Source organism: Petaurus breviceps, unplaced genomic scaffold (genome assembly GCF_028583685.1).
Source record: "Petaurus breviceps papuanus isolate PSGF00001 unplaced genomic scaffold, PetGlider_PUasm1.0 90903, whole genome shotgun sequence".
NCBI classification, from domain to species: Eukaryota; Metazoa; Chordata; class Mammalia; order Diprotodontia; family Petauridae; genus Petaurus; species Petaurus breviceps.
Window position 1 is genome coordinate 5,020,963 of NW_027187376.1, and position 14,645 is coordinate 5,035,607.

Genomic DNA, 14,645 nt, shown 5'->3' on the forward strand with positions numbered 1-14,645 from the left:
CACAGAAAGAATATTGACTTGAAAAAAAATAAAATTAATTAAAAAAAAACCCCTCTAACTTACAGAGGAATTACTGATCTCATTTAGTGAATGGGGTTTTTACACTGAGAGTTCCCTAAACTGATGAAATCATAGCTCTTTATTTTTAAAAGTGCACCACTAATTTGGGAAAACTTGCTCAACATTCCAAAAATCAGTGAAGAGAGAAAACAATCCTAATTTGTCAAATGAAGAAGAAAGTTGAGACTTTAATATCTGTCTATACCACCAGGTGTGCCTTCTTCACCTACTTCTAAGAGAAATTTAGACTTGGTAATTATACCCCAGTTTGATTAGCAAGTAACATATCTTTGTTAAATTAGCAACATAAAACTAATGTGTTTGAAGTTGAGAATGTAGATAAATTAAAAAAGAAATGTGTGGATTTGAGCAAACAGAAGCACAACTATTCCCTTTAATGTTTGAGACAAAAAAAATGATGTAGGAAATTGTAGTTTGTGGCTTGTTAATATAAGTGTTTATAGTTACTTTATATTGACATAAACTTTATATCATTCAAGATCATCCTGACCCCCATTTTTGGAATCAATGAGATGTCTTTGAAATTGTCTTTCATAGTACATTCTTTCATCATGAGCTATTCTTGGCATCAATAAAACTATTGGATATGGAGACTTGCCAGTAAACATTTAATTTTAAGTAAGTACTGCCATATCACTAGCTACCTGCCCAAGAGTAACTGGGAACAGAATTAAATTAAAATCAAAGACAGGAGCCCAAATCTGAAACTTATAAGGTTGTTTTTTTTTTCCAAATGGCCTCATGAAAATGCAAATGGCCAAATACAATTGAATATTTTAGCAATTGAATTAATGTGAGCAGAAAATGGGTGATAAGGCTTCTTGAACGTTCTAAGAAGAATTTCACAGCTGGGGAGGAGTTGCATTTATAGTGGTATGTTTATTAGATTTTTAATTAATTGAGAGGGCACAAAAGTATAATACAAAATTCCAGTGCCGATTGGAAATATGCAGTGTGTCCTGCAACTGATTGTTTAAATGGTTGAGGGTAAAGAAAACCTCAGTGGGAAGTTTGCACACAAACTCATTGATTTAATCTCTCCTGATTTTCACTCATTTCTTCCTTTTCAGTCAGCTTGATTGTGTAGGAGAGTTCCAATCCTTTTGTAAACATGGAAGTTAAACAAAGAACTGGGCTTTTCCCCCCCTTTTTATGATGTTTTTCCTAAATTATAAGTAGTAGATAGAAGAAAAGAAACAAAATGAAACAACAAACTATGGGCCCAAATTTACCTTCCATGTTATATCAATGGTAGGAATTTCGATGAAAAGAGGGTTTTTTTGTTGTAGTTTTTATTGTTTTGAGGGTGAATATGATTTTTAGGGAGATACCCAGCTATCGTGTCAATTATGGCATAGTGGGTAAAGTACTATGTTTGTTGACAGTCTGAAGAACATGGTTTCAGATCCTTCCTCAAATGCTTAGTCATGTTGGCAAATCACTTAATTGTTGTGTGCCTTAATAGTTGTGTGCCTTAATCATTGTGTGCCTCATCTAGGACTTGTCCACCAAATTACACTCAAATGATGTACTTGGTGGAAGAACCTTCTGTACCAGAAGTTTACAGATCTTCCTCTTATTTAGGGAGACAGTCAAGTGGCTTATTATACAAATTTAACAATCAGTCATACTTAGAAAACATTTGATGTCTATATAGCTAAAAACTCAGTTATTAAGTACCAGTTCTATTATCAGACTTATCTAGACCCTTTCTTATTCTCTTTCTCTGCACCAGCTCTGTGACTAGTTTTCTTCTAATTAAAATATCCATCAGAGTGTAGTAGAGATAAGAGATATAAGACAAAATCTAGTTTAAATGAAACATTTGGTTGGGAAAAAAGCAAATGTTGGTTAAATGCATTTTGTTTTCTGTGCTTTCCATTTTTTTAAGGAGTCATTTTTCTTCAACCACCACAAAAAATGGGCAGTTGACAATAGATCCCATTGATAAGGCCCGCTTAAATGCCTTGACAGCTCCTTCCCTGCTCTGCCAGGATGGAAATGACTTTTTATCAAAGTGTTTCATGCTCCTTTCAAGCACTTGTTACATTCTAATTTGTGTTATATTAAGGTACATATGTTATGACCCCCTACTGTATTATAATCTATGATGTTTGGACTAATGTATTTCTCATCTTTGTATTTCCCCCAGCATGAAAGGGAACATGGTGTCATAGAGTTCCATATTTAGAGCTGGGAAGACCTGTGCTCATCCCACCTCTGACACATCCTGGTTTTGTGACTACTGGAAAGTGATTGAATCTTGCTGAGACTCTCTAGTTGCTGTATTATATATCCTGGGGGAAGATCTTCCCCAAACTGACATCACAGGTCAGTGATGTATTGATTTCCTTGAACACAATATACATAACTTTTAAGTGCTTAGATGAAGAACTGTAAAATAGAACTAGGAAATGCAAAAAACAAACAAAAAAATACAGGGGTTGGACAGGTCACTTTTAAAGAAGAGGAAGAAAGGATAAAGATCAATAATTCTTATAAGATGATACAGGAATAAGGAATAGGGATCCAGATGACACCTTTAAAGTGAGGAAATGTCCACTTTCCCCCAAACTCTATCTAGATATATACCCACCTTTATCCTCCATGAATCTTTGCCTTAGACATAGATGTTCCAAAAGTTTTAGTGCAATTTTAAGACATTAAAGTTTAAATTTTCACTGAGACTTTTGGGATACCCTATAGAATTTAAATTCTTTCCAGACCCTAAGCCTAGGCCTAATGTATTTATTTTACTTAGAATGACATGGGTTAATAAAGTTTATTATGGGGTCAAAGTACTTTTAACTAGGGTAAGATGCAAAAAATGGCTAGGATATATGTGAATCTTATGTGAATTTTGGTAGGCAAATTTAAGATCGCATAAAGAAAAGAATTTAGAATGGAATTTATTTAAAAAAGAGACCCCAAAGACTAAATGTCATTCGTTGCAATTTTATTATCACCAGAGAATTTTAAATTTTTTTAACTAACCCTAAAAAGAAATGCTAGAGGTTCTGACTTTGTCTGACTGTCTCTGTCTCTCTGTTTCTCTCTCTCTCTCTCCCTCCTTCCCTCCCTCCCTCTCTCTCTCTCTCTCTCTCTCTCTCTCTCTCTCTCTCTCCCTCTCTCTCTCTCTCTCTCTCTCTTTCTCTCCTTCCCCTCCCTCCCTCCTTCTTTTTCTCTTTCTCCTTTCCTCCCCTCCCTCCCTCCCTCTCTCTCTCTCTCTGTCTCTCTCTATCTCTCTGTCTTTCTCTCCCCCACAGACTAAATATAATGATGCATATAAATGTCTTTGCATATGTGTATATAGAATGGTTTGGATTTCTAATCTTATTAACATAATATTCTCTTGGTATGGAAATGCTGTCAATGCATAGCATCACCTACATTACAAAATTTAGAATCTTTAAAGAGTTGATTGGAGCACACAGAGGTTTAATGGATTGACCATGGTAACAGAACCACTAAGTATCAGAAGCAGATCCTCCTGTCTCCCAGGTTGACTATTTATCCACTACAGAAGTATCAAATTTGGCATCAGTTTGCAACACCCCCTCCTCTACCCCTCCAACCAGAACAAGATTAAAATATAATTGGGAAATGTTTATCAAAATAAATAGAAATACAATACAACATAGATAATGTTAAGTCATGGTTTTCTAAGTGAAGATGGATGCCTTCAGGGATCTATTCCTAACAGAGTTCGATACCACTGTACCACACCATGCTACCTTTCACTAAACACCATCATAACACAGATAAATGAATGGAACATTCATCTCACATGAGTCTCCTTGCACTCTATATACAAGTATATTAAGTTTCATACTGCAATGTAAGAATAAGGCATAGTAAGAGTCAGTAGCTTTTAAAGGTGATCCTTTAAACAGGTGATCCACTGTTTCTTGGACAATTCTGAGTCAACTTTGGAGCTTTCTTGTTAGGTTTCCTCTTAAATTACTCCAGAGGAAGAGGATTGAGCATGGAAAGTTAAGAGTCCTAATGTTTGCTATGGTAGAAAGGACAGATTTATGCATTTATTTCATATCTGCACTGCTCTGGGCCCTCAGCAAGTTATACATAAAGAAGTCAGAAAAATCAGTCTCTATATATTAAAAGGAAATTATTTGCCAGCAGAGATGATCAACAGTTACTATGTAAACAGAAAAATTGTAAAATTTAAAGGAAATGTAGCAAACATTGTTATTTCCCAACTAAAATACTAAAATAATTTGCTTCTGTACTGAGTTAAAAGACAGAATTTTTTTTCCATTTTGTGGTTAAAGAAAATGTCTTCCCATCTGATCCAAGGAATTGTTGGACCTAATTATGGGCCTAGTCCTACTACTGATTGATCTTTGTTTCTGACCTGGGCTAGTTCACCCCTCCTTAGGAATCCTCGTAGCCCATAGACTCACCATTTTAATGCTGAACTCAGTGCAGATACCCAATGGGCAAAGCCCATTATAGCACTAACTCTTGAGTTTAGGAGATTCACCAGCCTCTGCCTCCCTAGTACCTGGGACTATAGGCACGCACCATCATTATTGCATGGTAGAACTCTTGAAACTGGGATTTTCATTCATGAGAGGATCACCTTTCCTTTTGCTTTTTGCAAGTCACCATCTCTTCTCTAACCCTTCCTGTTGTGCTGTTTTCTTTTCCATCTATCAGATCAAGAATGAATGTCTGCCCTGGAATCCATTAGTCATTCATGAGAATACTCTTGGGATGCACTGTTGTTTATAACATGACAATTTTAACCTCTAAAAAAACTGGTCTAAATTAATTATTCCTGATATTTAAGAAAAGTCAGAACTTACTCATCTTTATAGTATCACTGTGTTTTCCCATAAATTCTGGTCATTTCTTTTCTTTAGTAGCAAGGGAAAGTACACATCACAGGTTGTCTTTGGATTCTCTCTGCCCTATCCAAGCGATTTGTTGCCTGAAAAGTTTTAGGAACCGCCATTTGAGATAGTTCATAGCTCACCATCAACAACATTCAGGTGGAGTTTGTCAGGGATAAGAAATACCTAATTAAATCAAGTCTAAAACCTAGTTCTAACCTTGCAACAACAAAAAATTTCTACTAAGTTGGTTTAATTGAAGTTGAAGTATCTATTCTGACAAGTGGAACTATCCAATGGAATAACTCAAATGATTTGGAATGCAGTGTGACCCCTTTGTAATTGTAGGGGAACAGAGCTAATTCTGTTAACAAGCCTGGACTTTTTCTGTCTGGAGTAATGTTTAGCATGATTTCATTGTATGTACATCTATGCACTAATGTATTATGTTCTAACAGGACCCTTGGGTGCCTCATTCTTTTTCTGAGTATGTTTACTCTTTATGGATTCATATTGTGACACAGAAGGATAGGTGTGTTATCCTTGAAAACGAAGCAAACTTAACTGTGAGAATCCTAGGGGAGAACAGGTTCTTTTGGGGCCTGCTCACACAGCTGCTTCCAGGAAAGACTGTCTTTCAGTTAGATAGTTATCAATCCTATTTTTAAAGCTCGCCTATGTGGCTGATTATTTGCTTCTTCTATCCTCAGAGGTAATGAAAAATAACAGGTCTCCCTTCCCCTTAGAATAACCCTTCATGTGCTTGAAGACAGTAAAATCTCTCTTGAGCCTTTACTTCTTCAGATAAAATTATTCTAACTACTCTAGCCAGTCCTCATAGGTCCCATTTTTCAATCCTGAAATAATATGGCTTGTTCTCTTCTGGACCCTTTCCAATTGTTTCACATTCCTCTTAAAATATAGTCTCAAATTAGATATCTTAGCATATGCTGGATGGATTAAAACTATAAGCCGATACAAATTTATTTCCCTAGCCAACTCATAAAGAGAAGGTCCCTATTACATTACAGGTGAATTGGATTAGTGAAAGGCGGAAAAACCAGGTGAGTAATTTATTATTCAGCTCAACCAACTACTTTATCTTGATTCGATGGTCTTGCCAATAAAGGAGGAACACTATTGAAACAAGCAAGTTTCCCCTGGCTAAAAATGCCTTCTTAAGTGGTCTGGGAAGATAATAGGTCACAAAAATAATTGTAAGGAACTGCCAAAGCTGTTTTTGTTTTAGCCCTAATTAAATAGCTTTAGTCCTCTTTGACTGATTATGGCTCTGCAAAAGAAAAGATTGATCATGGAGCTATCATGACCCACTCCCTTGAAATGGAAAGCATGCAAATTTTGGAAATTAAAACAAGAATGTTAACTGGGGAAAGATGAACATCCTTATACTGAACCTTGGGCATCACAAATGTGATGTTATGGTGATTTCAACACGTTGAAAAAAGAAGTAGCTTTTTCAGGGAGTTATTAGTACCAAAGGAATAAATACCTTTTAAAAAAAGGTTTAAGTATTATTTATTTCATTTATTTATTTGTAGCAAAGGGGTAAATGAAGACTGACTCTTGCATCTTATGTAAAGGCTACTAATAGGAAAGTGGGCATAGATATTGCTAGACAGAGATTTTGACTTAAATTACTAACATAGAGTGTGTGGAAGGGAGGGACATACCATTGGCTTGTTCTCTTCTGGACCTGGTCCTGGGCTGCCATCCTTAGGACACCTGGAGATCTTTCTCCCAGTGCCATTTTCACGAAAACCACCCAGGGGTCATGAAGGTGAAGGTTAGCATGTACTGGTGTAAGTGGAATCCTCAGAGCTTCCTGCTTGGCTGGTGAACTTTCCCTAACCAGGTTCCACTCTGTTTACTCTGCCAGTATACTCTCTTTACATGGCACCTCTGTCTCCCCACCACAGAGGTTAAGCCAAGGTCTTTCTCTTCCCAGGGGTTCTTATATCATACCAGCATGTAAGGTATCTCCCTCAATCTACCTGGCCCTCTTTCCCTCAAATAAATTTGTCCCAGGTGCCAAAATTCCATTTATGTTGTTGGATCAATGCTCTGATGCATTATTGTAATGCTGACCTAGGTCCATTCTATGGGGCTATCTTATAGGCATCATTGCTTTATGTTAAGGTGTTTGGGGGAGGGAAGGGTTTGTGGTGGTGGTATTTTAATAGCTAACTCCTTTGAACAGGGTCCAAATTATGTGTCAAATTTCATTCTGTAGTTGTCAGAGAAGGGGTCACTTTACTCAAATGAAGATCTTAATAACATGAAACACTTCTTATTCTCCTTTAATTATGAATGCCCTTTAGCAGAAGTGATTTTAATATTTCTCTCAAGACTTACCTTTTGACCTAATGCTTTTTTCAAATGCCTGCAACAAAGTACCCTAACCTTTATTTCATGCCTTGTCCTGTGTTATATTATGGATCACTCCGAAAGAACATGAATGGTGTTGCCTCATGGCATCCATCAAAGAGACAGAAATGCAACCAGTAAGCAGGAGAGAATAGGACCTAGGGGCTGGATCTGTAATTTCACCAGTTTAGGGAATTCTCTGGTGAGGGAATGTCCTCCAGCAATGGAGGTTAGCACCTTCTCTTCAATTTAGAGTCTTGAAGAGTGGCCTAGCCTAGAGTTCTGAAGAAGTAACTTGCCCAGGGTCACACAGGCTGGATCAGAGCCAGGACTGGAATACAGATCTTCCTGTGTAGGAGGTAGGTTATAGAAGGATGTTATATTAGTGCAAGCTTTCTCCACAACCCCATCAAAAATATGATATACGAGACCACATGAAAAAATATCAATTCTCCTAGGTGGAAAGAGGCATTTCACATTTTGCAGATTTTGATTTTGGGGTGGAATGCAAAGATGAATCAGTCACATCTCCTTCAAAAAGCAGTCAGTAGAGCTCAACTCTCTAGTCTGGATAAGTGTGCATGTTGGGAAGGTTTTGACAGTACTTTGCTCTAACCCCTCCGTAAAAGCTAGTGTGGGATGGTCTTACCATTTTTGCAGACAGGACAACATTGTTCTGGTTCATAGACTGGGTTGACACATTCAGGAACTGCGCAGTCTGCTACAACACAGTGCACTTCGTTGCTGGGCTCACAGCGACACCATTCACATGGAGAGGGCTAGGAACAAATCTAAAATTAGCCCCTTTTCTCCTGTAGCCGAAACATTTGCACATTCACATGTTGTCAAAAGACAAAACATCAGTGTTTGTATTGACTTTACTACATTCATTCATTTCACCCTTTCCACCACCATTCACCCCACTGAAACCAAGCACAACACCTCGAGTAAGAAAGGTATCCTAAGCTGTCTCAAGTCACAATGTGTGGTCCTTTGCTGGCCAGACCTCAATCTGGTCTCATCAAAGGCAGCATGGTGTAATGGAGTCAGGAGAGACCTGCTTTCAAATCCTACTAGATATGTGGCCCTAAGCAATCCACTTATGCTTTCCTGATCTCAGTATCTCATCTGTGAAAATGAGAGGACTGAACATCGATCATCTCTAAGGTTCTTTCAGGATCTGATCTTTGTCTTTGGCTACCCTTATGTTCACTTTCATTCTTTTACAAGGTGGCCATCAGGGCACCTTGTTTGGGTTCCACTGGCAGAAGAGTTGTTTTCCTTGTTCTCACTACCCACCCTATTCTATTAAGTAGGCAGGGTGTGCCAATGGGGTAGGAATATGATACTGTAACTTCAATCGAAACCAATCTAGCAAGCATTTATTAAGTACCCATTATGTGTAAAGCACTGTGTTAGGCTCTTGGGATCTGAAGACAAAATTAACACCGGTTCCTGTTCACAAGCAGGAACATCCTTCTATTTCAGATGTAATAAGTCGACAATAAACAAATGTGTGACAATCTGAGGAGGAAGAGAACCCTAAGGAACTAGAAAGAGCAAAAGTTTCCCATAGGAGGTGGTACATGAGCTGGGCCTTGAAGGAAGGCAGGCATATTAACAGGCCCAGGTGAGGAAGGAGGGCATTCCAGTCCCGGTCTGTGCAAAAGAAAAGCTTACTGTATAAGGATTCTCATATATAAAGGAGGATTCTCATTTTATACCTAGAGAAAGAGTAGATTATGAAGAAACAAGATGGTTTTATTAAGCAGATAGACTTCTCCTCCACATACAGAATTTTTAGCAGGTTGTCACATACTAAAGGACATTTTTCCCCCATGTGAATTTTAGAGCAGTCTGAATTTCAAATTTGAATATCTTACTATAGCTTCTTTAAAGATTTAGTGAATTTCTTTCATCTTGCCTGCTTGCCTTTATGAAGGAACTAAAATGTATTGATTAAAAGGGCTACTGGTTAAGAGCCAAGGAGTATAGAATATATCATGACAAACTTGAGAAGTTATGAATTCAAATGAAAGAAAAAAAGATTAGCTGGAAACCATTATTCTTTTTGTAACCTGTTAAGATGTGGCTTCAGGATCTGGGCTTTTTCCTCATAGGAACTTTTAGTATCACTAATATGTAAAGTAGTGGCCAGTTTGGATCCTTATCTTCCTGCTGTATGTCTTGGCATTATTATTTGGGGGCTACCATAACCACAGGGAATTGTGACTACAGCCCTTGGTGGTGTCAGAGCTGTATTTTTCTCAAATCAGGCCATTCGGTCTGCAGGAAATTCATTCCCACTCTCAACTACATTAATTAAAACCCTCTCTCTTTGTCTCAGGGGCTGCTGTCTGTAAGTGATCCCTATCACCCCTCGTTTACCTGTGGCTCAGGCAATTTAGATAACATAGGCTCTCCTTAAGTGAGAGATGGCTGGGTGGGAGTGAAGGGGAGGGTGGAATCTTTCCATTTAATTATCTTCCTTTATTCATTGCAACTTTGATTTCTGTTTGAAGTGTTATAGCCTACATTTCATTTGTGGACTTTATTTTATTAAAAACATGAGGGGAAAAAAACCCAACAGTATCACAGCAAACAGAGAGGATTAGACACAGAATCAGTGGGAGAAAATATAGCTTCCCCTCCCCCATTTGATCAATAAGTTTATTGAACAGTACTGGTTAAGTCCTATGATGTATGTTGATTTTTATCCACATGCCTCAGAGGAGTCTACTTCATTTCTCTGATGGCTTTGGGTTTTCTGATGCACCGCTAATGTATAATTTACAAACAACATACAGACTTGAGGACTCTAGATTATCAACCACAGGGGGGAAAAAGAAAAAAATCTCCAAAGGAAAAAAATAATAGGAGGCATCCCAGAGTGTTGTGCTTTACTTCCAGTGATTGACATAAGTAGAAATCCTGACCCTTCCCCATTCCTCCCAACAATTCAGAAAGATTTTCCTTTTTTCCTTTTGTTAAATAAAAAATAAACTCATCTCTATTCCCTCTTCCATTCCTTGGAATGACAGTTTGATCTATCCTTCTGCCTACAATGATAGTGAAAAGATGTACCAGAATCACTGAATTACAGAATTTTAGAGCTGGGAGAGACCTCAATGTCCATCTAGCCCAAGAAGAACAAACCCTTCTAACATGTAGGGTGTCCCAAATGTCTTTGTGCTAAGGTTTTGCCTTGTATACCTGACAAGGGATCATTCAATCCCCTGCTTGAAGACCTCTTATAAAGGTGAGCCCACTACCTCTCAGTGGCCTATTCCACTTTTGGACAGTTTTAGGAGGAAGTTACTTCCAGTTAATTTTGCCTCTTTCAAATGGGCTCTTTCCTGTTTCCAAACAGAACATGCTATATATTGTTTTCCTTATGATAGCCTTCCAAATATTAAAAAAAATATATATTCTACTCCCTTCCTTGAGTCTTTTTTTCTGGTTAAACACCACAAATTCCTTTAACCATGTGGTCAAGTGTGTATAGCATAAACTCAAGTGTATTCAATATCCTTATCCATACTAGTTGCCTTTTTCTGGACAATTTCCAGGTTATCAATATTCTTGCTAAAATGTGCTAACTAGAATTGAATATAATGGTCCAGATGTGGTCTAACCAGGCCAGAGTAAAACAGAATCATTACTTCTAGAAGCTATGCTACTCAATGCCCTCGCTGTCTTGCTAACTAACCTTCTTGGCTTCCACAGCACACTGGTGACCATATTGAGCTTTCAGTCCCATTAAAACCTCTGGATCCTTTTCCACCACACTGCTGTCTAATCACGTCTCTCCCATTTTGATTGGTGAGGTGAGTTTTTTGAATTGTAATTTATCCCTTTTGTTCTCCTTAAACTGGCTCTTTGGTTTGTTCTCTGGCTATGCACAAGATTCTCCCTTTTAAAGTGTCATTGAAGGACATGCAGATCTGTATAGTCTGGAGTGGACTGGACTAGGAATGAAATTTGGATGAGACCTTTGAACCTTCAGCTGTGGGCTTTTCAATCTTCAAATAGCCTTTGAGAGAGCCTTTGAGCTGCAAAAGTTTCTGAGAAGGATCAGCAGTGCAGAATGGATACTGTTAGTGGAATTCATCATTTTAGTGTTTATTTAAAATTCATTTATGTAGGGAATTATTCATACCACACCAATATGATATTTATGTTACCTGGGACACTGAGATATTAAGAAATGGAACCATGGTGATAAGTAAATGAATTGGGATTTAGAGTGTCCTGGCACTGGATTTGAAGTCAAAGGCTGTTGTTTTTGTTCAGTCATTTTTTCAGTTGTGTCCAACTTTTTGTGACCCTATTTGGGATTTTCTTGGCAAAGATACTGGAGTGGTTTGTCATTTCCTTTTCCAGCTCATTTTACAGATGAAGAAACTGAGGCAAAGAGGGTTAAGTGACTTGCCTGGAGCCATATGGCTAGTAAGTGTCTCGATCTAAACTCAGATCTTCCTGACTCTTGGCCTGGCATTCTATCCATTGTGCCACCTAATCAGAAGATCTGGGTTCAAATACTACCTCTGCACTTCACTACCTGTGTGCTTTGGGGTAATTCATTTTGCCTTTCTGAGACTCAGTTTCTTCATCTGCCAAATGAGAGGGCTAGACTAGAGGTCTACTAAGTTTCCTTCTTTAAATATATGATCTTATGATGCTGTGACTTGCATGGGATCAAAGAGTTAATAGATATGAGACAAAATTTAGGCCCAGATCTTCCTAACTCCCAGGCTACTGACCTTACCTCTTAATTAATGCAAATGATTTTGCACAGTGGTCTATTGTTCATGTTCATAGTCATTGGTCTCTGTGTGAAGGAACTGAAGGGAGATGGAGAAAAAAAAATCCTATTGTACTGGAAGGGGCTATCACCCTTGCTAACTCTAGCTTATTTTCCACTGCCTTTTATACTTTCCATATGCATATCACAACATCATGAGTATTAATTGTCAGCAAGCTGAAGGATTTCACTACAGCAAATGGATATATCCAGCAAATTAAGAGGATTTAGCTAGAGCCAGCACTGTATGCACAGACAGGCTTTAATGATGCCTTATCTCTGCAAATATCCCTTGTGGAATTCACAGAATTCTGGACTCCTTTGAGGTTAACTGATGGCCAAATTTTTCTCTTGGGGCCTCTGGACCCTTAAGTCTGACAAGGACTGTTTGGGTGGTAGCTTACCTTCTAATCATCTGAGAAACACAAACACAGAGTAGGCCTGGATCTTCCCTAGGACACAGAATTCAATGGAAGCTGGCTATACATGCAGGAGGTCAGAATGGGGATCTGAAGAAACGTCTTGAAGAAAGTGTAAATTCAAAGTGTTGAGTAATTAACTTTATATCTGGATTTACCTTTAAGGAATAATTTCCTAGAATTCCATAATTTATACCATATGCCTCAGATAAATGCTGAAAAAGTGTTCACTTTTACCTATAGTGTCTTCTAATCTCAGCCTGGGATTGATTGGCTTTATTCGCTATACACTCTCCTCTATAAGGGACCTCATTTTGGCCCCTGGCCCTCTGATCTTGGGCTTTCCTTTCCTCTTGCTTGCTTTCATCTTATTCCTCCTAGTTATTTCTCTCTTTCAGACAACCTCTTTCACCTCAAACCTTTCTCTCTGACTCGGGCACAAAATCCTGTTCTTTTTAACCCTTTGCTTTATTTGGAATCTCTGTTCTCTCTCCTCTCTCCTGGACATGTCTCTCTTCCTTCAGCATTCTGGCGGTGCTGACTCTTCATTGTTCTCCTGCCCTGACTTCTCTCCCCTGGCTGTTCTGGTCTTTAGCTGCATTTCTAAGTAGCCATCACTCAAATGGTGAAAGGATCCTCAAAGATATCAGTGTGCTACCTTGCCAATTTCCAGAGGCATTAAGTTCAAACTTTAAAAGCCCCTCTACCTTGGAGTGTAAAACTCTGAAATAGTTGGTGTTCTAAGTAAATCTATAGCCTCTAAGCTCTTGAGCCGGTTACATTTTTTCTTTTTTTCCTTTCTTTTTGCTTTTTAAAAAATGTACTCTCTGATATGAAAGCCATATATTAGATCTGAAAACATACCAGAAAACCCAAAGGTTGTTTTTTTTTTTTTAAAGCTCTCTTCACAGGAGTTAAAGAATATAACATATGAATTGGTACTTAGAAAACTATTCTTATTGCTTTTAAAAAATGAATATAAAATTATGACTTGCACACATCCTGGCAAAATACAGACAGGATAAGTAAGATTATTAAATGAATGATTATTGAATGAAATAAATTCTGAAAATTTATGCAGAAATCATCTCTTTTCAAGGACTCTTGCAGAACATTTTTCTTTCTGAGCAAAGGAAATAAAAACAAAAATATTCACCCCCCCACCAACTTAACTTTTGTAATGCCTCATGGTAAATTTTAATCTCATTGAAATTGTTATTGATTTTAAAAATCAAATATAAAGGGATGATACATGCAGGGGAAACTTTAGATATATCAGTATCATTATAATTTTAACATGGTGATAAAATTATAATTAAAATGTTTCATAAAATAGTGACATGCAGAGGGAGCATGACATGTGCTTATCTATTATTCTTACTTTTTTGCTATTTTTCTAGAGGGGCGAAGGCAGGGCAATTGGGGTTAGGTGACTTGCGCAAAGTCACACAGCTAGTAAGCATTAAGTGTCTGAAGTCGTGTTTGAATTCAGGTCCTCCTGACTCCAGGGTTGTTGTTCTATTCACTGTACCACCTAGCCGCCCCATTTGTTTATTTTTCTAAGTACATATAACCTGCAAGTGGAGTCTAGGTCAAAATGGGCGAAAGGAACCCTTGGGTTGGTGGTGGACATTGGGAGACATTCTTTTGAAAATTTTTATTTGTTGCTCTTGCAAGGGTTAGGGGGGACTTTTTTCCCTGTAGTTTTGGCCCACTGTCTCTAAGTTTATATCACTGATTGGAAGAGTGAAAAAACTCTATAAAATCATGAAGGAAATCATTGATGGAATCTCATAGTCACTATATAGAACCTTTGCAAATTACTAGAGAGGACAAACACCAAAGACTTCTCAAAATGGGCAAATGGTAGGTGGATATAGGGGATTGTGAACTAGCTAACTTGATGGAAATCCCTAGCAACATTTGGAGAACATTTCATTTGATACATTGTTAACACTTAGGCAAGAATCTGGTGACCATAAAGAACCAATGTAAGTTACTAAGGATACCATGCTAAACTAGGTAGTTAACATTTGCCTGTGCATGTGCGTGTGCGTGTGTGTGTGTGTGTGTGTGTGTGTGTGTGTGTGTGTGTGTGTGTGT

General features: G+C 37.9%; 1 protein-coding gene across 1 annotated transcript in view; it reads right to left on the minus strand.

The window, feature by feature from the left end:
• The window catches only part of VWC2L (von Willebrand factor C domain containing 2 like), a 173,483-nt gene that overhangs the window by 133,905 nt on the left and 24,933 nt on the right, over positions 1-14,645 (minus strand). Inside the window, exon 2 of the mRNA XM_069075102.1 lies at positions 7,969-8,098. Within this exon, the coding sequence (XP_068931203.1) occupies positions 7,969-8,098 (130 nt within the window). The remainder of the gene's footprint in view (positions 1-7,968; positions 8,099-14,645) is intronic.